This window comes from Artemia franciscana, chromosome 10 (genome assembly GCF_032884065.1).
Source record: "Artemia franciscana chromosome 10, ASM3288406v1, whole genome shotgun sequence".
NCBI classification, from domain to species: domain Eukaryota; kingdom Metazoa; phylum Arthropoda; class Branchiopoda; order Anostraca; family Artemiidae; genus Artemia; species Artemia franciscana.
Genome location: NC_088872.1, coordinates 12,908,650 through 12,934,583, shown reverse-complemented (window position 1 = coordinate 12,934,583; position 25,934 = coordinate 12,908,650). Strand labels below are relative to the sequence as shown.

Sequence of the window (25,934 nt, the reverse complement as noted above, 5' to 3'; positions counted from 1 at the left end):
ATGGGTTTTCAGTTTGGGCTGTGGGATGGTGCGGATAATTTTTTGGGTGGACTATTTATTACAGAATAATTTTCGCATGTAGGAACTATCAAACCAGAGTCACATTGGTATGGTACCCACGGGGAATAAAGTGCAAGGGATGGGGAAAGGTTTCTTGGTGATACGAGAAGAAGTGAAATTGGGAATGTCCCTTATGGGGAGGGATGGTAAGGCAAGATGATGCTGGGAAAGGGAAGTAGGATGGAGGGTGTCTAAGAGGAGAGGGGTCAGGTTTATTTTGGCAAAAGACGGATAAAGGTCAGAACCAGTTTTCAAATTCTTGGACGCAAGGAGAGGATTTTTGTCTATGGGATGCAAATTCTTGAGAGGGATGTGAATAGGGGGAGGTTTGGGGATAGCATGAATTAAAATTTAAGTTGGATCAAGCTTTGTCAAAACTTATATTAGCGAGTAAGCATTTTAACTATATGTATCAGAATTTAATTATCATATTAAACTATAATCAATCTAACTATAATATGGATGAGGAGGGGGACGGGGTAAGACGAAGCACACTAAAAAAAAAGGCTTATTATGTGAAAATAATGGACATCACTTGAATTTTTTTTAGTATCCAGGAGGGTTACAAGGCCCTGTATGTACATGCTTGATCACATACGAGTGCTGGATTCAAAAAATTTTCTGGGAAGTCAAAATTTTGAGGAATGCAACTTTGATCAAAGGAACAACAGACGCTTTGTTTGAAAAATATAAGACACCAGGACTATATCCAGGATTTTGTTTGGGGGGGGCAAAAAACTCGTCAATGCATGTTTTAATGTATTTTATTACGTTTTACAGGTCGGATAAACATTTCGGGGGAGGGCGTTTTCAAGCTCCTTAACCCCCCCCCCCCTTGAATATAGCCTTGTAAGACATGTTAGGAAAAACTGAAATATTTTGTTGGGGTTTGGAGAAGGGTAATAAGTTCTATTATAGGACATAGCCGGGAAATCATGACATTTTGGATGAAATAAATTCACAGGATGCATGAAGAAATATACAAATCAGGTGAACTTGACAACACTTGATGTAAATATAACCTCTTATAATGACAGCTAAATCAAAATTACTGGACTATGTAATAAAAAACCTTTTAAAAAATAATATCAAAACCACATAGGTTGCAAGTTACTTCTATTCTTGGCAAGTATACAGGTGTTCATTTTAGGGGTTTTAGAGGGGGTCATTTTAACAAAATGTGAACATTATGTTGTCAGCAGGACGCTCAGGCCCCCTGAGTGCGGACCTACCTGTTTACATGAGGAACGAGTCACCCTAGCTTGAAAGGGCTTCAAAGTACTTGATTATATATAATTTTATTTGACGACAAAAGGCATGAGTCTTGATTAATACAATTAAAATACCGAATATGGAGGCTGTTTACTCTTAGTTATTGACTGCATGAAAATGAAGCGCACTTGATAATAACATCTCTTAGAAAAATATATTTTCAACATAGTTTTTTCGATGCTATGTATATCAGATGCGTGTTATGTTATGTATATCAGACACATGTGCGCGTATTTATTTTCGACAGTTATTACTTAAAAAGGGGGAGGGATAAAAAAAATGGACTAATTTTATGGAAAATAAAGTAAAATGCGGGAAATCATTTTTTTTTTCTTAGCTGGTGCCTATTCTTGTGAATTTTTACTGCCTTCTTGGACCACTCGTGTGAATTTTAATCAAATATGAATGCAGGATCATTTTGAGGGAAAGCTGACATTTTGGGGCGACACAACTTTAATTGAAAACAATTCATAAAAATATGGGTGATAATGGGACAAGGCAAAACATAAAGGTACTCTTGATACGGAAGCAGCGAATTCCAAAGTCTTCCCAAACTCAAAGGCCGTAATGAATTTGATAGATCTATCATTCCATTAAGGTAAAACAACGGTTTCAATTCACAAAATTTCAAACCATAAAGAGTGTAATTCAATGAGGAATTTCAAAGACAGTAAATCATATAAAAAATTGGTTCAATATTTCGGCTGCATATCTAAAAGCCGTTTTCAGCAATATAAATGAGTAAACAAGACATAATATTAAACTTAGGATTAAAAACCATAAAACTAAGACCAAAAATAAAACAGTTCCAACCTCATAACCTAAAGAAAGTTTTTTTATTAGTATAAGCCGTATACTATTTACTTATCAGTTTTCCGGAATTTGTAAGATAATATACAGTAGTTGATTCTTCGTATGAGTCTGTTCAAGTTAAATTATGGTTGTTTTTTTCTCTCTTTGAAACTCGGAAAAAGTTTTTTTAAATCTAGGCCCATGTTACAGTCAAAGACAATAACTTGTTGACCATGTAAAGCATAAAAGCGTCTCTTGGTACACTCTCTTAAACTTTTATAACAGTACAAGAATGCTGAACATGTTAGCACAAACTAGGAAAGAGTGTTTGCTGAAAATTACTCTTCTATAACTAAAGAAAGGGTAAAAGGCTTTACAGGAACACAGATGCCCTTATAGGGGGGCTAATCCTCCCTGGCTTACTATTGCTGCCTTGTATTTTTGTTTCGAGATTTCTACTATGCAGCATTAGAAGTGCTGATTAGACCAGATAAGCCTCCTCCCACCTAAAATTCAGCTTATGGGTGCCCATGTACAGGAGTCTTTACTTGTGTCAGAATCCCATGCTAAAACCTTAATGCTCCAATCATGCATAAGCATCTGTACCTTGATCATAAAAATGAGCCTAATACGGTACCCAGCTTTCTTGGTAGATCCATTTTATTACACTAAAGCGATTTGTGATTTGGCTCCCCTACTATCCAACAGTTGAAATTCTGATGACTATTCGATGGTACTATATTACGACGTTGAATCAATATGCTTTTTGAAGTGTTTATAACTTTTCCAGTTTAAGCGCATATCTATGAGTCTTTCGTCTCTTTCATAGAGAAAAAGATACACTTACGAAAAATGCACAAAATACGATAACTGCGGAAACCTTCAAAATTAAGTCAAAAGAATCTTCTAACAAATATACGCTTTTCTTTCTGAAATAAATCCCTCGGCACGCGACTCTAACATCCTCACTAAATGATTTAGTCCCTTCAATAGGCAAGAAATCTGCGTTGGTTGAAAGTGTATAAAATTTTAGTTTTGTGGTAATCGCGATAAACTTAACTTCAGCATCACTAATGTTAAAACATGGAATAGTTACAGTGTAAGAAGAGCAGATGTGAGTTATACTAGAAAAATTCGACACATACTCGAGAGACAATAGTAGAAGTTTTGACAAAAAAAAGTATAGAGCTTGCAAAATAAAGCCATCAAGAAGATATTATAAAATTCTGAATTGTCTACCGAAAACGTAGTTCTTTCTTTCGCTCAAATACACTAATTTAAGCAGAAACTTCAGTCCCGTGTGACTGACCCTTAACGACTGTTTTTTTTTTTTTTGGGACTGTATCTCGTGACAACTGAAAGAGTTTGAAGCAGTGAGAAATTTGAGCTTGAAGAAAACATATGTCAATGACTTGCTTTGAGGCTTTATTAAATATTAACTATTGTTATAAACTTTTCGTTGATATGATTTCATCAGAAAAAAAGGAATTTTAGGTGACCGAGGCTAGATTGGTAACTGTGCAGATAAGCTTGTAGTGAAAAACATCAATAAACGAATGATTTCTGAGTTTTTCTCACTGTTTTCTCACAAAAATCATTTTTGCAGTTTTTCACTGCTTCTATTTTTATTACAGTAAGTTTCGAAAAGCTAAATGCCTCATCACAAGGAGAGATAAAATTGAATTGTAGGAGCTGTTTCTTAGACTTAAGAACTTCAAATAATTTGCTTTATATGATCTTCCTTTTTCCTACTCGTCACCTCATTTTCTGCTTGCCATATATTAGCGCTGTCATTAACCAATATTAGAAAAGTCTCTGCTTATATGTTCATCCTAGGATGAGTATCCACATGGAATAATTTTAGCTACCGTCAGCAAACTAAAAAGCTGTGTAGACTAACGCAGATTAACAAAAAGCAGACTAACATGCTGTTAATTATTTCATTATGTTTCGTTAATCAATTTTCATTATTTTTTGCTTATGTCACCATCACAAAATTCATGGAAGTTTTCTACTGAAGCTGAGCAGTCATCTATGGATTCTTGGAAAATACATTATTACAAACAACCGATAAGAAGAAGTAGAAATATTTTTTTCTATAGAAGAAAAGAGAGACACGACTGAACTTGCATGGGTCTGCAAAAACAATAGTTAACTGACTAGTTAATAAAAAAAAGAGTTGAATTATTTTTTAGTTGACAATTTATAATTTTGTATTGGACTTAGTATGTCTAATGGGGGAGATTCTAAGCGTCAGCTTTCACCTGCTGAGGAAGAAGCCATACACTTCCAGAGGATATTGAATGCTTTTAGACAGTACAGGTTTGTTCTAAAATTGATTCTTTAAAAAACATGCTTAAAAAACTGAATTTTTGAAGTATTACTAGCAAGGAAGTAGTATGGCTATAAACTTGAAAAAACTTTCCTGTTCCCCAGGTTATGCTATTAGGCTAATTCAATTCTGAATGTTGTCTTGGTTAAGTTCCAGTTGAGGGACTGCTTTCTATCCTGGTAAACAGCTGAATTCTGATAGTGCAAATTTAGGAATAAATCTTGAGCCTAAAATAGCCTTTAGCCTAGTAAATATAGGCCAATGGTTTAGGCATAGTCTATATGATTCCAGTAGGCTACTAATAAGGGAAGGCTAGGTTAAAGGTAAAGAATTGTGTCTCTTCACTAGAAGACATCCAATAACTATAAGAAACATATCAGGCCTATAGATTTCTAATTTTAAGCTAATTTTGGATAAAGCCATTAGAGGGGGTCTGGGGACAAATTGTTGAAAATGTGAACAAAATCATCAAAAAATGAACATAGGCTGAAACTGATGATGGTAGCCTAAATATTTTGTAGTTCATATAGCCTAATTGACTTACCAATAAAGTAAACATAGGCTACCACTTGATGCTTTTTTATGTTCTTTATGAATATAATAATTGTTTCTATTATAAATTCGGATTTAACCACTTTTTTAGGCAGGCTACTTGTGTGTTATTCAGAACACACTCAATAAGTAAAGTTAGGTTCTTTTGTGAAACAAACTACACAGTGTAGAGTTCCTATGTCTCAAGTTGATTTAGCTCTTTATTAAGACCCAAGCACCTGTAAATATAACAACATAAGCACATAAAAAAAGCAACACTAAGCTGATAAGCAAGCAATCTCAGCAGGATGCTACAACAATATAAGCACATAATAAAGCAACACTAAACTAATAAGCAAGCATGCCCAGCAGGATGCTACATCTTCCTTCTTCTGAGCGTGCTATTGTCTCTGTAAGTTTAACCTGGTGGGTTTGATTATTGTTCTACCCGATCTTGTTTGCGTCACTCCGCCTCTGTCCGGGACTGGTTTTGTTTGTTGCTGTGTTACAGTGCTAGTAGGGACATTGACAATATTTCCATTGTGTTCAAGGGGGGGGGGCTGCCAGGCTGGGTGAGGCTGGATGCTCAACCGGGCTGACTTTGGGTACCAACTCGGATGGTTGGGTAAATTCTACATTTTGGTAGTCTTGTTTTGAGTGGATTGCTTCGTCTGAATTCCTATGGGAGAGTCTGACCCTGTTGCGTTGGAGCATTGATCCGTCGTCAGTAGCAATTGTGTAGGATCGCGGCTGCAGGCACACTTTGACAATGGTTCCTCTCTTCCAAGGACTGCTGGGTGTCATTTGGACACTCACTCTTGACCCTACCTGAATTTTGGGTAAGGATTTAGCGGTCCTGTCATAGTACTCCTTCTGTTGCACTCTTGATTTCTCTCTGTGTTTCTGAAAGCTTGCTTTGGACACGATGTTCTTCTCTAGATGCTTCTGCATGACAGGGAGGACTGATTGCAGCTGTCGGCTCATGAGCAGCTGGGCTGGTGCTGCCATACCGTCTATGGGAGTGTTCCGGTATTCTAGGATACTGATGTATGGGTCCTGTCCACTGATCTTGGACTTGTTCAAGATTCTCTTACAGGTTTGCATGCATTTCTTGACGAGCCCGTTTGCTGTGGGGTGATAAGGGCTAGACGTTTGATGTTCAATGCCCCAGTTTTCTGTGAATAGCCTGAATTTGCTGGAACTGAACTGTGGCCTGTTATCAGAAGTGAGAATTGCTGGTATTCCATGGCGAGCAAAGTGTCCTTTGAGTTTTGTGACCACATGAGAAGTGGTGGTGGAGGTTAGGTTGTCCACCTCAAAATAGCGGCTGTAATAGTCGACTGTTATTGCATACTGCTTCCCATTCCATTCAAACAAATCACATCCCACATGCTGCCATGGTAGTGACGGGATCGGCATGGGAATCATTGGCTCTTTTTGATTGTTTGACATTGTGTGAGTACAGGCATCACATCTTTGGATAAACTGTTCAATGTCTTTTCTGATACCTGGCCAGTAAATGATCATTTGGGCTCTTTGCTTGGTTTTTTCAGTGCCCAAATGAGCGGAATGTAGTCCCTTTAAGACGTTGTCTTGTAGACTGGTAGGAATGACAATTCTTGAACCTTTGAAGATCAGGTCATCATGTGTTGAGAGATCTTGGCGAATACTCCAGTATTGGACTATGCTGTTTGGGCATTGTCTCTTGTTGTCAGGCCATCCCTCCAAGATGACCCTCTTCAGTGCTTGGAGTTTGTGATCTGTCAAGGTCTCCTGTTTGATCTCCTCCAGTCTGCTGCATGTGGTCGGTATGGAAATGAATGTACAAAGATTTCGATCTCTTTATGTAATTCTTCATCAATGTCTGGAAGATGTAGTCTTGAGAGTGCATCTGCAACAGGGATTTCCGTACCGGCTCGGTACTTGAAAGTCAAGTCATACGGCTGTATGTACATCATCAGGCGTTGAATCCTTGGTGGTGCTGTATGGAGGGGTTTGATTAGTATAGATTCGAGTGGTCAATGATCCGTGATGACTTGTACTTTCCTTCTGTATAGATAGTGGTGGTAATGCCAGCAACCATAGACTATGGCAAAGAGTTCCTTTTCTAGCTGTGAGTAGTTCTGTTCGGATTTACTCAGTGATCTTGATGCATAAGCAAAGATTTTGCCATTCGCGGATATTTGTGCCCCTAGTCCATGTTTTGAGGCGTCAACTTCGAGCTCAAGGGTTGGGCTGGAGCTGTCAAAGAAAGCCAGGTTGGTTACTATGGACTCTTTGAGCTGGTTGAGACATGTAGTGTGGAGCTCTTTCCATTTGAACTCGTTAGCTTTAATCAGATCCCTTAATGGTTGGTTCTGTGTTGCCAGGTTTGGGATGTACCTTGAGAGAAAGTTTAGCATTCCAAGGAGAGTCTGGAGTTCCTCCTTCGATTTTGGAGTAGGCATCTCGTTGATGGCACGGAGTTTCTTGGGGTCTGGTTTGATGCCAGCATTGCTGATGATGTGGCCGAAGTAGCAGACTGACTGGACTGCAATCTGGCACTTTGATCTATTAAATTTTACCCCCTTCTGTCTTGCTCTTTCAAGCACTTCTGCAAGTCTTCTGTTGTGCTCTTCTCGTGTGTCTCCATAGATAAGTAGGTCATCGACAAGTATTTCAAGACCTTTCAGACCTTGAAATATCTCTTCCATCTTCCGCTGGAACTCATCCTGGGCAGATATCAGCCCAAAGGGATATCTCCTCCAACGGTATCTGCCATAAATTGTATTAAAGGTCGTGAGGTCTGAAGCTGATTTTGAGAGCACAAGCGACCAGTACCCTGAGGTGGCATCAAGCTTTGAGAAATATTTCACACCGCTCAAATCAGAAATGGCATCTTCAAAAGTCGGGATTGGGTAATGAGGGTGCTTGATGGCTTTGTTCAGGTCTACTGGATCAATACAAAGTCTCACACCGCCATCCTTCTTTTCAACTAGCACCATCGAGTTGACCCATTCCGTAGGCTCTTCCACCTTTTCTATTATCCTCGAGCTTTCCAATCTGTTCAGCTCTTGTTTCAATTTCTCACGCATTGCAATAGGCACTTTTCTGGCAGGATATGCTGTCGGCACAGCTCTTTCCTTGGGGTGAATCTTGCACTTGCCTTGTATTTTCCCAATGCCAGAGAACAGCTCTTTGTACTGTTCAAGGAGTGGCTCCAAATCTGGCGTTGATTTGCTGTCATCTAAGGCATCTATATTCAGGACAAGTTTCACCAGGTTCATGTTTTTGCTAGACTTGAATCCAAGGATAGGAACAGAATTTCCTCCAGCTATGAAAAACCTATGTTTCTGTTCAGGAGCTCCATTATAGCTGCATGACAGGAGGCAGGTTCCGGCTGTTGGGATTGTTGAGCCACAGTAACTGGTGAGTTTTTGCTTTGTTGGTTGTATGGGTGGTTTTGGAGCAAGGAGATCAAAGTAGTGTTTTGGTATGATGTTTGCCTGAGCACCGGTATCAATTTTGAAGCTTACAGTAGTCTGATTGTTGATCTTCAGTGGAACAAACGCCTCATCCTTACTCCCATCTTGCTGTACAGCATATAGCAGTATTTCATCTTCTTCAGCAGTTTCTGCTATTCGGCTCTGTTCGTCATTTTCGATAGCATTCACGACTTTGCTGCAGCATACTTTTGCAAAGTGGTTTAATTTTCTGCACTTTGAGCATGTTTTCCCTTTGGCAGGACAGCTGTGTCCAGGGCCATAGATTCCTCCACAGAAGTAGCACTCTGTGCCTTTTGTTCTTGATCTTGCATCTGCTGGTTTTGGTTGTTTCCAGTATACTATATCCACTTCCTGTTTGATTGGGGGATGGTGGGAATTGTTGTCAAATGATTTCAGCTGTGCTTGGGTCGTCTCATAGATCCTACAAACTTCTACTGCTCTTTCAAGTGTTAGGCTGTTGCCGTCAGCTAGAAGTTTCTCTCGTATTCTTGGATTTCTGATTCCACAGACGATTTTGTCTCTGGTCATCTCTTTTGGATCATGGTATTCACATGGCTTGACTAGCAACTTCAGCTCTGTGATGTATTTCTCAAGTGTCTCTCCATCACGCTGGTCACGTTTCTGGAAGATATATCTGGCAAATACTTTGTTCTTCTTTGGAACAGCATACTCACGAAATTTCAGAAGGTAAGGCTCGATTTTATTTGAATCATCTGCTTCAATGTCAAAAGTTTTAAAGATGTCTCTTCCTTTTTCGCCAATCCATATAAGTAGATAGGCATACTGAATCTTCTCCAACTTACCAGAGAGAGGGCCTAGAAACATAAGTCTTGCATGTTCTTCAAACTTTGACCATTCTTCATCAAGATTTTCAGATTCCCAGTTGATTGCTGGAGGGGCAACTCCATCCATCTTTGCTGTTCAAGACCCCACACCTGACACCATGTAGAGTTCCTATGTCTCAAGTTGATTTAGCTCTTTATTAAGACCCAAGCACCTGTAAATATAACAACATAAGCACATACCATCCATCTTTGCTGTTCAAGACCCCACACCTGACACCATGTAGAGTTCCTATGTCTCAAGTTGATTTAGCTCTTTATTAAGACCCAAGCACCTGTAAATATAACAACATAAGCACATAACAAAAGCAACACTAAGCTGATAAGCAAGCAATCTCAGCAGGATGCTACACACAGTAGGTACATTTTAATTATATATTTTATGTAGCCTATAGAGGTGGTTAGGTTAAGCTAAGTATTTGATATAATGCATCCCACCCTCCCTAATGTTCAAAAATATAATTTCCATTTTTTCAGTCTTTGGCAAATCTTCATTTCAAAATCCATGTTCAGACACTATGTTCTATCACTGCATAGCAAACTAAATTGAGTTTTGTCTTTGTGGCTATGAAACCAGATTTTCTCATAAAACATACCTGTATTGTAGTTTGTTTCATGAAAGAACCTAACTTCACCTATTGGATTGGGTATGTTCTCAATAATACACAATTACCCTTTTTTATTTAACTAACCCAGCCTAACTATAAATAATCTTGGCACTATGAAAATGTAGTATTATTTTTTGGAAAACAACCAAGAAAACATAGTATTATTTTGTCAAAAATGACAAATAACTCATACTTTAATAGAAAATTTGTCATATTTAAAAGCTCAAAAAGTGCTTAAATTTGAGTTTGCAATAGAAACAATTATTATATTCATAAAGATTATAAAAAAGGCATCAAGTGGTAGGTTCACTTAATTGGTAGTTTAATTATATAAACTGCAAAATATTTACCCTGATAATAAAGGAATATGTAAGTTTGTTCTTTTATGTTTCTTGATTCCTTGATGATACTATAGAGTGTACCCTTTCCTTTGTTTTGGCTATGTCTAAATAGAATAGATGAAGCTTTCTAGCAGCTATTCCCAGATTTGTGCTGGGATGAGGATTTGTTGGCCTTTAAATATAATTCTGTCATGGACAGATAGTTTGTCTTGGTAACTTTGGTAGTGTAGAGCTGGTGCAGGGCATTGTCTTTTACTTTCATGCCACCCTTTTAATGTAAGTGATTTTGACATTTTTGTTCAGAGTCTATGTCTTTTTCTTGGTAGATTTCTTGAATTTTTTCTTCACTTGCTGGAATAGAATTGGGTTGATGTGAATGTCTAGTTCCTCTTGGAAGGAAGGATCCATGTTGTCAAGGTACAGTTGAGATAAGGTATCTGCAATGGGGATTGTTTTGCCATGTCTATACTCAATGTTTGAGACAACAATTATACTGTTTATTGTGAAGTAAGAATGGTTTTCTAAATTAATGAAAACCATGAATTTCATGGTTTAATACTTTACCCTCACCCCTCCCCTATTTCCAAATATTTAGCCCAAATTATATAAGCCCTGGGTATTCTGTCACCTGTCACTTATTTTCCACTCAGCATAAGCTAATTGTCTCATAATAAAACCAGTTTGTTCTCCAGTGTGTACTATTATGTACATAGTTACCCTTTTTTCTTCTACACTTTCATTTTTGACTTGTTCTGATTCTTGCTTTCCTTTGGCAACACAGTTCTTTGTTCTCCATTACACTCTTGATACTTGCTTTAGCATGTCAGCTAACCCTACAAGCCTTCAATTTCATCTTTGGTAAGTTTTGATTCCTGCTGTTGCTTGTAATTATTGCTGCTGATTATATTCTAACTGTATATTTGTTTATTCTTGCAGTTGTATATTTTCTAGCATTTTGACCACATATTTCTCTGTTCATTGTTTTCATATAAATTTGTTCTGATTGTTATTGATGCATGTCTTGTATGCACATGTTTTTTTCACTCTTGTTTTTGAGTTGTTCTGATCCTTGCTGCTACTTATCTTTTAACTGTATATTTCTTAATTCTTCAATTTCGTTTTTGACTTGATCTTATGGTTGGTTTTGCTAATATTTTAACTTTGTATCTCATTGAATTTTATTTCCATTTATCATTGTTTCAGACATTTTTTTCAGTGCCTTTTGTCTTAGTCACTTGGATTGACCTTGTCACTTTTGATAGTCTAGGTTGATTATTATCACTCATTGTACATTTACATTTCTCAGGTCACTTTCTTGATCTTGTCTCATTTGATGGTCCAGTTTGTTCATTTTGAGCTTACTGTTTTGTCCTCTTTTGTTCTTTTTTGTACTCATTTTGTGCTAATGATAATTTATTTTTGTGTCCCCTAGATATTATGAAACTACTGAAAATGCCTTTTGAAATTTACATCATTGAATTTAGGCACATGAATTTACACATTTTAAATTTTTGTTCTGCAAATGCCTCTAAAATGGTCTTAAAATCTATTTTCCTTGAATATTTGCATTCAGTCAACATAATTGCTAAACTATTTAGTCTATCCTGATTTATTGTTGGTATCACATAGTTTTTTTTTATTGGTTTTAGTCTGGAAAATAATCTCTTTCCAGAAGCAATGCTTACTGAATTGTTTAAAACATTTCACAATTTTGAAAATCACAGTGTGATTTTCAGTGTGAATCAGTGATTTTCAGTGATCACAGTGTGAATCAGTTGTTCATTTTCACAGTGGTGCAGGGCCTAATTGGGCTCAATCACCCCCTTTTCCAGCCCTGACAACATCCAAAAAGAATAGCATACAACTTCTCAAATTGTGAATAACTCACAGTCAACTCTAGTTTTTCAACTTGTTATTGTAGTCTGAATTGGTTCAGTTCTGTTTAAAAACCTCCTACTTTAATAGTTCTCTTAGAGGTTTGACTGTCCTGTGGTGGTGCAGTGGATTTGACCTTAGCTTGGTAATAAGGGACCCAGAGATCAAATCATGCTGCAGGGCCAACACAAGGACCTTAGTAGTCAAGAAGCATTGTTAATTCTTAAATAATAATAATAATCTCTTAGAGGTTTGATAACTTATTAGATATTAGGAATATATGAAGATGAAAATTTAGCATTCCCAAGAATGTTTGTAGCTGCTCTTTGTTTTGTGGTTCTGGCATATATTTATAGGTTGAATTTTGTCACTATCTGGTCTGTCCCATGTGCTACTGATAATATGGCTGAAGCAACAGACTGATTCAACTCCAAATGTACATTTGTTTTTGTTGAGTTTTAGGCCATGTTCTCTTGCTTTTGTAAATACAGACCTTGGTGTGATATGATTGGCTCTGATTTGGTTCAATTGGCAGACAGGTTCCTTCTATGCCTTCTAAGGACTTGTTCATTCTCTGCAACTCATCCTAAGATAAACCAAATGAATATCATTTATCATGAAAAGAGAAATCACCAATGCAACAGCACAAACAAATAATAATAATAATAATAAAAAAAAAAAGAAAAAAAAAAAAAAAAAAAAAAAAAAAAAAAAAAAAAAAAGACAGAAGGAGAAAAGGAAGACTGTTTTCCTAAATTAGTGATTAATATAGACCAGCACTTGAATGAGGTCTTAACCCTACTCATCCATACAATCACATAGGTCAAACAGCATAGCCAAACACAATCAACCATAAAGAATAATCCTAATCCATGGACAGGCAGTCATGTTGTCAATAAGTAAGTCATCATTTACCAAACAATAGAAAAAATAATAAAGACAAATAATTCAGAGGCAACAACCCAACACAAGGGCTCATCAGGAGAATACACTGGCCTATAGGGTTTCGCCACTTTAAATTCTCTACCCAGCCAAGTTTTTGGCTACCACAGAATATCCATGGCATCCATGTGTCAGGTATCACCCCCAAAATACATGCCTATGAAAAAAAACAGCAAATGTAAAACAACCAAGTAACACCAAAACAAGCTTATCCTACTAATATATCCCTCTTTTTAGCAACAATAGGTAAATTAAATATGATAAAATTTACCAAATCACAAGTATTAACACATTGCAAAAAAAAATAAAAAAAAAATAATGAACTAAACAATTATAGAATTCATCTTTACCATGTGGCTATTTTTTAAAAAATCCGCTCTATTAGAAACACAAAATAAATGGCGCTGCATCATCATTTGTCGAACCTCCAAAATTAGTTGAAAATTTCTTTAAGTATTTCCAGATAATTCTTTTGATATTTATTTAAAAGTTTGTTATAATGAAAACTAAATTTTTTAAATTGCCAAGTTAATTTATTTGCAGAATAACCTCTTGATATCAATTTTTGGCTTAAGATTTTACATCTATTTTTAAAATCAATATAATTACTACAAATCCTTGCATAACAAAGTAACTGTGAGAAAAACGCAGATTAAGTGATATTTGAGTGTATATTACTTTCAGGGAATGGGAAACTAATCACTTCAAAATCAAAATCATCCGTTTTATTATACATTTCAAAACTTAATTTATTATTATCACAAATATTAACATTTAAATCTAAGAAATGATCTTCATGACCAGCGCCATGACTAGGTTCAAAAGTAAGCTCTGATGGATATATATTTTTAGAAATATCAATGAAATCCTTACAATTTAAGACCAAAATATCATCTAAATATCTTTTAATATTTGACAAAACATGTTTTAAATTATTTGGATTATTCTTATCCATCATATATTTATATTCTAGTTGACTTAAAAACAAGTCAGCTATAAATGGGCTGGCATTCCCCCTCATGGGAATTCCCACGATTTGCTTGTACAAATCACCACCAAATCTTATATAAGTATTGTATAAAACAAATTCTAATAACTCAAAAATCATATCCAAGCTGTAACATCTCAAGTTAACTGTGGTATTAAAGCAATTTGTCCATATAGCTTTTTTATTATAAGTGTCTATTTTTAAGAACCTTTTACTAGATAAGAGGAAAGATTTCTTGATAACAGTTTTTAAATTATCTAACACTACATTAAGCGATAAATTAGTATACATTGTCACAAAATCGAAAGACTCAATTCTTTTAGCTGAAACCATTGTTAAAGAATCTATCACCCGCAGTGAATTATTAACACTCCAATCAAACAGTTCGTGGTAACGAACTGTAGTAAGGAGCGACCCGGCTCAATAGTAACCAAAACTCTAAAAAATTGAATTTTGATATCAATAGCTACATCAAAAGAATCGCATTTTAATGCTGATTTTAAATATATAAGTTTCATCAAGTTTAGTCCTACTCATCAAAAGTTACGAGCCTGAGAAAATTTGCCTTATTTATGAAAATAGGGGGAAACACCCCCTAAAAGTCGTAGGATCTTAACGAAAATGACACCATCAGATTCAGCGTATCAGAGAACCCTACTGTAGAAGTTTCAAGCTCCTATCTACAAAAATGTGGAATTTTGTATTTTTTGCCAGAAGACAAATCACGGGTGCGTGTTTATTTGTTTGTTTTTTTGTTTTTTTTTCCCAGGGGTCATCGTATCGACCAAGTGGTCCTAGAATGTCGCAAGAGGGCTCATTCTAACGGAAATGAAAAGTTCTAGTGCCCTTTTTAAGTGACCAAAAAATTTGGAGGGCATCTAGGCCCCATCCCACGCTCATTTTTTTCCCAAAGTCAACGGATCAAAATTTTGAGATGGCCATTTTGTTCAACATAGTCGAAAACCATAATAACTATGTCTTTGGGGATGACTTACTCCCCCACAATCCCCGGGGGAGGGGCTGCAAGTTACAAACTTTGACCAGTGTTTACATATAGTAATGGTTATTGGGAAGTGTACAGACGTTTTCAGGGGGATTTTATTTTATTTGGGGGTGGGGCTGAGGAGAGGGGGCTATGTTGGAGGATCTTTCCTTGGAGGAATCTGTCATGGGGGAAGAAAAATTCAATGAAAAGGGCGCAGGATTCTCTAACATTACTATAAGAAAACAATGAAAAATAAACATGAAAACGTTTTTTCAAATGAAAGGAAGAAGCAGCATTGAAACTTAAAACGAACAGAGATTATTACGCATATGAGGGGTTCTAAAAATACTTTAGCATAAAGAGCGAGGTATTTAGGAGGAGATAAATACCTTGGTCTTTATGCTAAAGTATTTTTAGTAATTTCAACTATTTATTCTACGGCCTTTCTGATTCAGGGGTCATTCTTAAAGAATTGGGACAAAACTTACGATTTAGTGTAAAGAGCGAGGTATTAACGTGGGTACAAACCCCCTCGTATACATAATAAAAATATAAGGTTATGAAAGTTTGTTACGTAAGTTAATTCTTAAGTTACGCATATTTTTTACTAATAAAAACGTTCGTTAAAATTAAAAGTTCTAGTTGCCTTTTTAAGTAACCGAAAAATTACAGGGCAACTAGGCCTCCTTCCTCACCCCTTATTTCTCAAAATCATCTGATAAAAACTAAGAGAAAGCCATTTAGCCAAAAAAGGAATTAATATGCAAATTTCATTTTAATAATTTATGTGCGGAGAGCCAAAACCAAACATGCATTAATTCAAAAACGTTCAGAAATTAAATAAAAAAAACTAATTTTTTTAGCTGAAAGTAAGGAGCGAGATTAAAACTTAAAACGAACAGAAATTACTCCGTATATGAAATGGGTTGTCCCCTCCACAATCCCTCGCTCTTTAGTTTGACTTTTTGCCACAATTCTACTTTTTAAAACAATTAAAAGCTTTAGCGTAAAGAGCGAGGGATTGTGGAGGGGACAACCCATTTCATATACGGAGTAATTTCTGTTCGTTTTAAGTTTTAATGTCGCTCCTTACTTTCAGCTAAAAAAATTAGTTTTTTTTTATTTAATATGGATTAAAATTCGAAAACTTTTTAATACCAGAACAATAGGTTTTAAGTTTATTTACAATTTCCTTTAAAATTAAAGAGAGGTCAGTAGCAGCAATGCGGGTTGGACATTTAGCTGCTCCAGCAATAAACCGTGGTTTAGGGGGATTCTTATGAAATTTTACAGTCCAATATAGGAAAGGGAACTTTTTATCATTGTCATTTATTTTAATATTAAAATTTTTAAAAAGTATTTCTTCAGTCTTGTCAATTAAATTCTCATCCTCTAAATTTACCTTTTCGTAAACATTAGTTGTGCATAACTCCTGCTAATACCTCCTGTAGATAGTATTGACAGTGGTGAGATATGAGGATATATCAAATAATTTCAGAGACTAATATCCAAATATAGCATATAGTTTAGACACATATTTAGCTCCCACAAGCTTTGATATTACATCATCAAAAGTTGGTATTGGGTAATGGGGTATCCTGATGCATTTGTTGAGGTTCACACTGTCAATATAAAGCTCCATCTATTTTTTCAATCATGACTATTGTATTTACCGAATCAATTGGGAGGCTAACTTGCTCTGTTATATTTAGGCTTTCAAACTGTTTAAGCTCTTCTTTTTTGTTTTGTCTGTATGGCAATAGGTATTTTTTGTACACTGTATATAGATCTCTCTTTCACATATATTTTGCACTTACCTGGGATGTTGCCAATTTCCAGCAATAAGTCATTATATGTATTACTAATGCTTGTCTGTGCTGAGCATGATGTTTCAATATCAAATATCGGTTTGACTAGATTCAAGTCTATACTAGACTTGTGTCCTCATATAGGAAATGAGTTGGCATGGGCAATGGAAAATTCGTTTCATTTTAGTATTTGCAGGACAATATACAGCATCTAAGTGTAGGTGTAGTTGATCTACAGTAACTTGTCAGTCTTTGAGTATATTATTGGGTTTCTGGTTTCGGACTAAGCTTTTTTGTTGTTTTATTTGGCTCAATGTTGGCTTGAGCTCTTGTATCAATTTTCAAATTTACACAGACTTTGTTATTATCAATGTAAATTGAATTATATATGCTTTGTCTTTGGTACTGTTTTGCTGGATAGAAAATAGGAGTATTTCAGGATCTTAATCATTGCTTAGGATTTCACTTTGGTTATTGATGATACTTATATCTTTGTTTCTGCAGACTTTGGCAAAGGTTAAGCTTTTTGTACTTTGAACATTTTTTCCCTAAATACTCAGGAATGCACTGCAAGGCCAATGCAGAGACCTTAGTAGTCAAGAAGCATTGTTAATCCGATACAATACAATACCACTAAAATGCTACAGTTTTAGCCTCTAACACTTTAAGAAAATTAAACCTATTTTGGATAAATAATTTTAGTGCATATTTTAGACTAAATTACTGTATATCACATTATTTTGGCATGCCTCCCTCCCTAACTGCAAAATAATCATGATAATCATGCAAAACTTTCATGATTTGATTTATATACTTATTTTTATGTGGACAGCTCTTGAATACAGACCTGAAATATTCTTAAGTATTCAGCAAATTTCAGGGTCTTATGTTAATTCCATGTTAATCCCAAACATTTGCATAGAAGGGGTTTAAACCTCTACAATGGGGTTCTCTGATTGTTTTTTGTTAGGGAGGAAGTGAGATGCCTCAAAGAGCATATTTTAATGGCAAAACACCCGAACTCTTATTGAGTCTTCATATAAATACAGAATTAGTTCTAAGGGAGAGACAATGGGAGGATGGAGGTAGAAATTGATATCGAGGACTTTTTTTTGGGGGGGGGGGTGAAAAAAAACCTTCAGCTCTTGGATACAGACCTGAAATAATCTTAAGTATTCAGCAAATTTCAGTGTCTAATGTTAGATCCATGTTGTTTTATAATCCCAAACATTTACATAGAAGAGGTTTAAACCTCTACAACGGGGTTCTCTGATTGTTTTTGTTATGGAGGAAGCGAGATGCCTCAAAGAGTGCATTTTAATGCCAAAACATCCCAACTCGTATTGAGTCTTCAGATAAATACAAAATTAGTTCTAAGGGAGAGACAATGGGAGGACGGAGGTAGAAATTTATATCCAGGACTTTTTCTTTGGGGGGGGGACCTTAAAAAATGCATCAAAAATGTAAAAATTATATCCAATCACTCTTGATTTGTGGGAATATTTCTGGTCTATACTGTTATTATGAAAGTAAAGAGTAATATTAAGCCCCAAAATAAGCAGAATTAGTTTTGTGTAGGAGGGCACTGTCCCTTCCTTGCCTCCACCTCATGGTAGCACTAACTTGAGAGAGTGCTCATTACATCATAAATTTAAAACAAGCCTGAAAAAAAATTGGCCTGATTTTCGAAAAGGGGGAAAACACCCCATAAAAATCAAGGAATCTTAATGAAAATTAGACCTACGTTGCCTGGGCAACGTGAAGTGTTGCGGCAACCTTTGTCCGGCTTTGCCGATTAAAGTGTTGCGAGAGCAACACTTTGGTTTTGTTTCTTCGCTATCGGTTAAATGCTGAAGTTGTCAAAACTATCAAAGCTTTCAAAACGGCATATTCAAAGAAGAACACAATCAGTAATCACATGATCAAATTCTTCAGCGTTGAAAAAACAACAGCAAAAGAATATCGGAAAAAGGGACTAAATTGAGTTTGCAGCCAGTTGAACTTTATCCTTTTCAATCGTAGACATCGTGACGGATGGAAACTTGGAACATTATCTTATATAATCTAGTTGGTATTATAAAGCTATCCGTAACTTTTCAGGACCAAATACCATAGATGTGCACCAATTTGCACAAATTTGTAGCCCCTCATGAACCTCCTCTAGCAACCCATTCTTGCTTACAAGTCCCTCTTCCGTGAGAGACAAAGAATAACACAATCAGTAATCAGATGATCAAAGGCTATTCCTCAGGGTTGAAAAAAAAAATATTGGAAGAAGGGACTAAATTGACTTTGCAGCCAGTTGAACTTTATCCTTTGCACACCATAGGCTCTGGCTCGAGGACAAGCAAAAACCATCCTTTTTGGCCCCAGGCAAGAGTCGTACGGAGCTTTCCAAAATATAATGTCATATTCATCAATCCGGCCCGAGGTCCACACTAACAGCCGATTATTACTTACTAGGCCCCTAAATGTCACTTTGCAGCCGGTTGAACTTTATCCTTTTCAATCGTAGACATCGTGACGGATGGAAACTTGGAACATTATCTTATGTAATCTAGTTGGTATTATAAAGCTATCTGTAACTTTTCAGGATCAAAATACCATCAGGGACCCATAAATTTCCTGTAATGACTCGCCATCCAGGATCGCTTATTATTGGATGGCGAGTCATTACAGGAAATTTATGGGTCCCTGATTCCATAGATGTGTACCAATTTGCACAAATTTGTAGCCCCTCGTGAGCCTCCTCTAGCAACCGATTCTTACTTACAAGTCCCTCTCCCGGGATATACATCCAAGTTCACCGGAAACAAATAATGGGTACACCAACTAGCAAAAGTTCCAAACCCCTTGTCGCTGAAGTCATTGTAGCCTAACAGCCGATTATTACTTACAACTCCCCTACATGTCTTACAATCGGGAACCAAGTTGTTCTTACCATCAATTACACCAGAAACAGATAATAGGTACACCAATCAGCAAAAGTTGCAAACCCCTCATTGCCAAAGATGATTATAAGCTAATAATCGACTGTTGCTTGGAAGTCCCCTACATATCTCACAATTGGTATCGGCCTATTTTTGGTTCAAGTGTGTACCTTACCACTGAAGTTGTCAACCCCTTGAAACTTTCAAACTGGTGTATGTCATGAAGGAATTTTTGTAACAAAAAATGGATGACATATACTTTGATCAGCTCATCAAGGTCTATCGATTGTCATTGAAAAAAAAATTCCATCTGTCTTAGTTCAAAAGTTGACTTTTTTGCCGGAGGCCAACTTTCTAACACCACCACTTAGAAAGGAGCAAAGGATAAGCTCTAATTTCTTTAGCAATGAGAGAACTTTTAAAGTTTAAGAGGTATATCTGATACCATTTCTCTATTGCAATCCCAAGTAGAAAAAAAAGAATGGTAAAGTCAGCCGAAATCACGAACAGAAATGGCTAGAAACAATAGATGGCAGCACTTTCGGACCCGTGGGAAAATCGCACTTTTTTGTTTCTGTAAATTTTTCTATTTATCACTCAAAGAAGATATATTGGCTGTGGGGCCGGGAACTACCGCATATATTTAACACTTATAGATTTTAGTCCATCTTCAATTTGAAACTGGTGCCTGCCTGCTTGCCTGGTAGAACGGAGCTTTCCACTCGAAAGCAGAAACATGGTTTGATGAAACGAAAGCTTGGCTGCACAACTTCAGATACTCCTCTCTGACATAGGCTATATAACTTCACTTCACTTCGCACACCATAGGCTCTGGCTCGAGGACAAGCAAAAACCATCCTTTTTGGCCCCAGGCAAGAGTTCTACGGAGCTTTCCAAAATGTAATGTCATATTCATCAATCCGGCCTGAGGTCCACACTTTCCGTAAAAACCGCACAGGTTAGACCCTTACCAGTTTCCAGGAATAAGCTGAGATCGGCGGCATAGGAAAAAAAAAAAAAAACCCGGGACAAAACCAAAGTGTTGCTCTCGCAACACAATTCTAGTCCTTTTTATGACACTTGGTATTAAACAATTGACATATAGCAATCACAAATTCTGTTGGCCTGTCTGTCTGTCTATCTGTCCTGGTTTTGCTACTTCAGGCACTTTCAGGCAAGCTAGGACGATGAAACTTGGCAGGCGTATCAGTGACCGGACCAGATTAAATTAGAAATAGTCCGTTTCCCGATTTGACCATCTGGGGGGGGGGGGAGTGGGGGCTGGTTAATTAGGAAAAATATAAAAATGAGGTATTATTAACTTATGAAGGAGTGATCAGATCTTAATGAAATTTGAAGTTTGGAAGGATATCGTGTCTCAGAGCTCTTATTTTAAATCCCGACTGGATCTGGTGACATTGGGGGGAATTGAGGGGGGACCTAAAATCTTGTAAAACGCTAAGAATGGAGGGATTGGGATGAAACTTGGTGGGAAAAATAAATACAAGTCCTAAATAAGTAATTGACAAAACCGGGACGGATCCACCCTCTTTGGGGGACTTGGGGGGGTAATTCTGTACAAATTAGAAAAATGAGGTATTTTTAACTTACAAAGGAGTGATTGGATCTTAATGAAATTTGAAGTTTGAAGGTTATCGTGTCTTAGAGCTCTTACTTGAAATTCCGACTGGATCTGGTGACATTGGGGGGGGGGGGAACCTAAAATCTTGGAAAATGCTTAGAGTGGAGGGATCAGGATGAAACTTGGTTGGAAAAATAAGCACAAGTCCTAGATACGTGATTGACATTACCGGAACGGATCTGCTCTCTTTGGGGGAGTGGGGGGGGAGGGTTAACTCTGAAAAATTAGAAAAATGAGGTATTCTTAACTTACGAAGGAGTGATCGGATCTTAATGAAATGTGATGTTTGTAAGGCTATCATGTCTCAGAGCTCTTATATTAAATTTCAACCTTATCTGGTGAAAGGGATGTTGGGGGGGGAACCTAAACTCTTGGAAAATGCTTAGAGTGGATGGATTGGGATGAAACTTGGTGGGAAGGATAAGCACAAGTCCTAGACACGGGATTAACATAACCGGAACGGATCTGCTCTCTTCGGGGGAGTTGAAGGGGGAAGGTTAATTCTAAAAAATTGGGAAAAATGAGGTATTTTTAACTTGCAAAAGAGTGATCGTATCTTAATGAAATTTCATATTTAGAAGTACCTCGAAACTTAAATCTTATTTTTTATCCCGAACGGGTCCAATGTCATTAGGGGGGGGGGGGCGAAAACACTTAAAGTGGAGAGATCAGGATCAAACTTGGTGGAAAGAATAAGCACAAGTCCAAGATAGGTAAGTGACACAACCGGACTGGATCCGCTCTCTTTGGTGGAGTTGGGGGGGGGGAGTAATTCGAAAAGAATAGAAAAAATGAGGTATTTGTTAGTTATGAACGGGTGATCAAATCTTAATGAAAATTGATATCTAGAAGGATCTTGTGCTTTAAAACTCCCATTTTAAATCCCGACCAGATCCGGTGACATTGAAGGGCATTGGAGGGGGAAGCCAGAATTCTTGGAAAACGTGAAATCAAGGTATCTTACGAATGGGTGATCGGATCTCAATGAAACTTGATATATAGAATAATCGTATGTCTCAGATGCTCCATTTTCAATTTGAATCGGATCTGGGGACATAGAGGGTTGGAGGGGGGAAACAGAAATCTTGGAAACCGGAATTCTTGGAAAACGCTTAGAGTGGAGATATCGGGATGAAACTTGATGGGAAGAATAAGCTCAAGTTATAGATACGAGATTAACATAATTGGTACGGATCTGTCCTCTTTGGGGGAGCTGGGGGTTGTTAATCTGGAAAAGTTAGAAAAATTGAGGTATTTTTAAATTAAGAACGGGTGACCAGATCATAATGAAATTTGATATTTAGAACGAACTCGTGTCTCAGAGCTCTTATTTCAAATCCCGACGAGATCTGTTGACACTGGGGGAGCTAGAGGAGGAAACCAGAAATCTTGGAAAATGCTTATAAATGTCGTAGATACGTGACTGACGCAACCGGACTGGATCCGCTCTCTTTGGGGGAGTTAGATTGTGGGGTTCAGTGCTTTGGCAAGTTTGGTGCTTCTGGACGTGCTAGGACGATGAAAATTGGTAAGCATGTCAGGGAGCTGTACAAATTGACTTAATAAAGTCGTTTTCCCCGATTCGAACATCTGAGGGGCTGAAGGGAGAGGAAAAATTAGAAAAATTGAGGTATTTTTAACTTGCGAGTGGGTGATCGGATCTTACTGAATTTTGATATTTAGATGGACCTCGTGACTTAGAGCTCTTTTTTTTAAATCCCAACCGGCATTAAGCCTTTGATTTTCCTTTTAAAGCAATCTATTGATTCTTAGAATTTTGCTAGAGCCATACCATATGAGCTCTTGGCTCTTCCGACCTCGCCACAAGTGCCATATGAGCTCTTAGCTCTTGTTTATAAGTCAAATGTTGTTAGAGACCAACTAACCATGAGGGGTGTTTTATGTTCTGGGGGGTGGGGGGGGGATAAAAATCAGTTCCCATTAAAAGCAGCCACATCCAAGATACAAATATTTATCTTTGTTTGAAACTCTTCTAGTTTGCGAAAACCACTAAATTGTAGATATGTTACCATTTCTACCCCTTCCTTCTCCTGGGTAGATGTGATAATCCTTATCTCAGATGAACTCATCCAGACATCAATATAATTACTGTTGGATATGGCCAAAATTAATTTTGTATCAGTATTGGCACAAGTGACATACAGCTTAACCATACTTTGGACAATACTTGAAACTTTGTATCAAAAGTATTGTGCCAGGAAGACGCCCTGATCAAGATAGGCTCGTTTAGAAGGTTGAAGCTTTTTCTTGTGAGATGACTATGGGTTTTGCAGTCTGCAATAAGCTTCTTTATCTGTCCCTGTTGCCAAAAGAGAAACTCTGTCTGCATTGCCTCATAGTAGCATAAGAGTGGACCTTTCACAAGTTAACCCAAAAAGAGCCAGGGCTCCAATCAGCACTTCTGGATCTCCTTAAAACATGGTATCTTTTTAGGAAATTACACTCTAATAAACAGTTCATCATTCCACGGTCGTTATTTATATTCCCTTTGTCCCGGTGTCTCGGTCGTCATTTGTGTCCCGGTGTCCCGGTCTGTAATTTCTCTTTGAGTGTCCCGGTCGTCATTTATATTCCCTTTCAATGAAGTCAACCTATAATGACGTCATATACAAAGCGTTATATACTTATAATGACGTCATATGCAAACCCTCTTTTTACAAAAAAACATGCAAAAAATCAAACATGCACACAACTTTTGTATGTGGGTAGTTCTTCTGGGCTTGTCTGTTTTAGTTACCTGTTTAACTTCTTCCTGGCTCTGTAATTTATAATGGGTTGTCTCCTCTGTTAGATATTTAATATTTGTAGACATAAATACATAATGAGTCCAAGGTAGTAGGTCTGAAATTGTCCGTGTAGGATATTGACTCCTGTTGATGGGAATACTGTTGACTCGTGTTGATCTTAAACTCATCATCCATGGGCAAAAAATATGAAATTAGGAACTATATACTTTTGGATACATGAGGCTTATGACAGGGAGTAGGACTCGTGATGAACAAGGAAGCCTCTAAGTCTTGTTTAGATTGGGGAGATACTAGTAATAAACTTCTAGCTACTCATTTTATGAGCAAAAAGTGTATTGTATCATTCATAGTGTTATATGCTGCTGTAAAATACACTTACAGAAACAGTATTCATTGAGATGTGTTTTACAAAGGTTATTCAGGCAGTAAAATTCAATAGGTTGTAAAAAAGAAAAACAAGGCAAATAAAAAGAAAGGATTTGAAAACTACATCTTTGCTCTACTTTTTAGTAGAGTTACCATAATTTCCATCAGCATGAAAATCTGTTAATTGTGCCATGTGCAAGCATGTGACATCATCATTCTTTTCTTCATAATTCACCAAAGTGCCGAGGCACTTTCATGCAGGTATAGATGGTAATTCTTGGGTGCCAAACTGGGCTAAATGGTGGACAATGGACAATGGAAAAATTTCCTGTTCAAATAATCTCCAGAAGATACTGGGTGACTTGAGTAGTGTGAGGTTTGTCACGCATAAATCACAATACACAATGTCAACATACCATGGTGTTTGTTATAGATGGTTCTTCTTTTTTTTCAGATTTCACAGTGCAGATCCTTGTTGAGCAATGTACACATTATGTAAATTCTCTGTTTTGATGTTAAAAGTAAATATCTTTATCTGGTAGTATTTAGAGTTGATAAAAACTAAAATTAGGAAGGATAACTACCTTCTAGATAGCTATGATACTGATTAAATAATAAAAAAAACTAGTTTTTTCAACCGCTTATAAGGAGCGACATTAAAGCTTAAAACGAGCAGAAATTATTCCGTGTATGAAAGGGGTTGTCTCCTCCTCAACGCCCTGCTCTTTATGCTAAAGTTTGCCTTTTATCTCAGCTCTACTTCTTAAAACATTAAAAAACTTTAGCGTAAAGAGCAAGGCGTTGAGGAGGGGACAACTCCTTTCATATACAGAATAATTTCTTTTCTTTTTAAGTTTTAATGTCGCTCCTTACTTGCAGTTAAAAAAAACTTGTTTTTTTATTTAATATCTGAACGTTTTTGAATTAATACATGTTTTGATTTTGGCTCACCAAAATCTTGATTCTGGTAAAAAGGGGGTGGGGGAGGAGGCCTAGTTGCCCTCCAATTTTGTTTACTTAAAAATGTAACTAGATTTTTTTATTTTTTTACAAACCTCTTTGTTAGTAGTAAACATACATTCCTTACGAATTAACTTACGTAACGAATTTCTATATTTGTGTATTTTTATTACGTACTAGCTGTTGGGGTGGCGCTTCGCGCCACCCCAACACCTAGTTGGTGGGGGCGCTTCGCGCCAAGACCCCCCAAGCCCCCCCGCGCGCGTAAGTCGTTACGCGCCATTGTAGTTGTGTCCCTGTGTCCCACCTGTGAATATAGATAGATATGTATATATATTTTTAACGTATATATATATTTTTAATATATTTAAAAATTCACCTGTGATATATATATATATATATATATA

General features: G+C 36.9%; 1 protein-coding gene across 1 annotated transcript in view; it reads left to right on the top strand.

Annotated features, from left to right (window-relative positions):
- Window positions 1–4,216: 4,216 nt before the first annotated feature.
- Window positions 4,217–25,934, top strand: part of LOC136031801 (carnosine N-methyltransferase-like) — a 51,144-nt gene continuing 29,426 nt past the window's right edge. Inside the window, exon 1 of the mRNA XM_065711597.1 lies at window positions 4,217–4,446. Within this exon, the coding sequence (XP_065567669.1) occupies window positions 4,352–4,446 (95 nt within the window). The 5' untranslated portion in view covers window positions 4,217–4,351. The remainder of the gene's footprint in view (window positions 4,447–25,934) is intronic.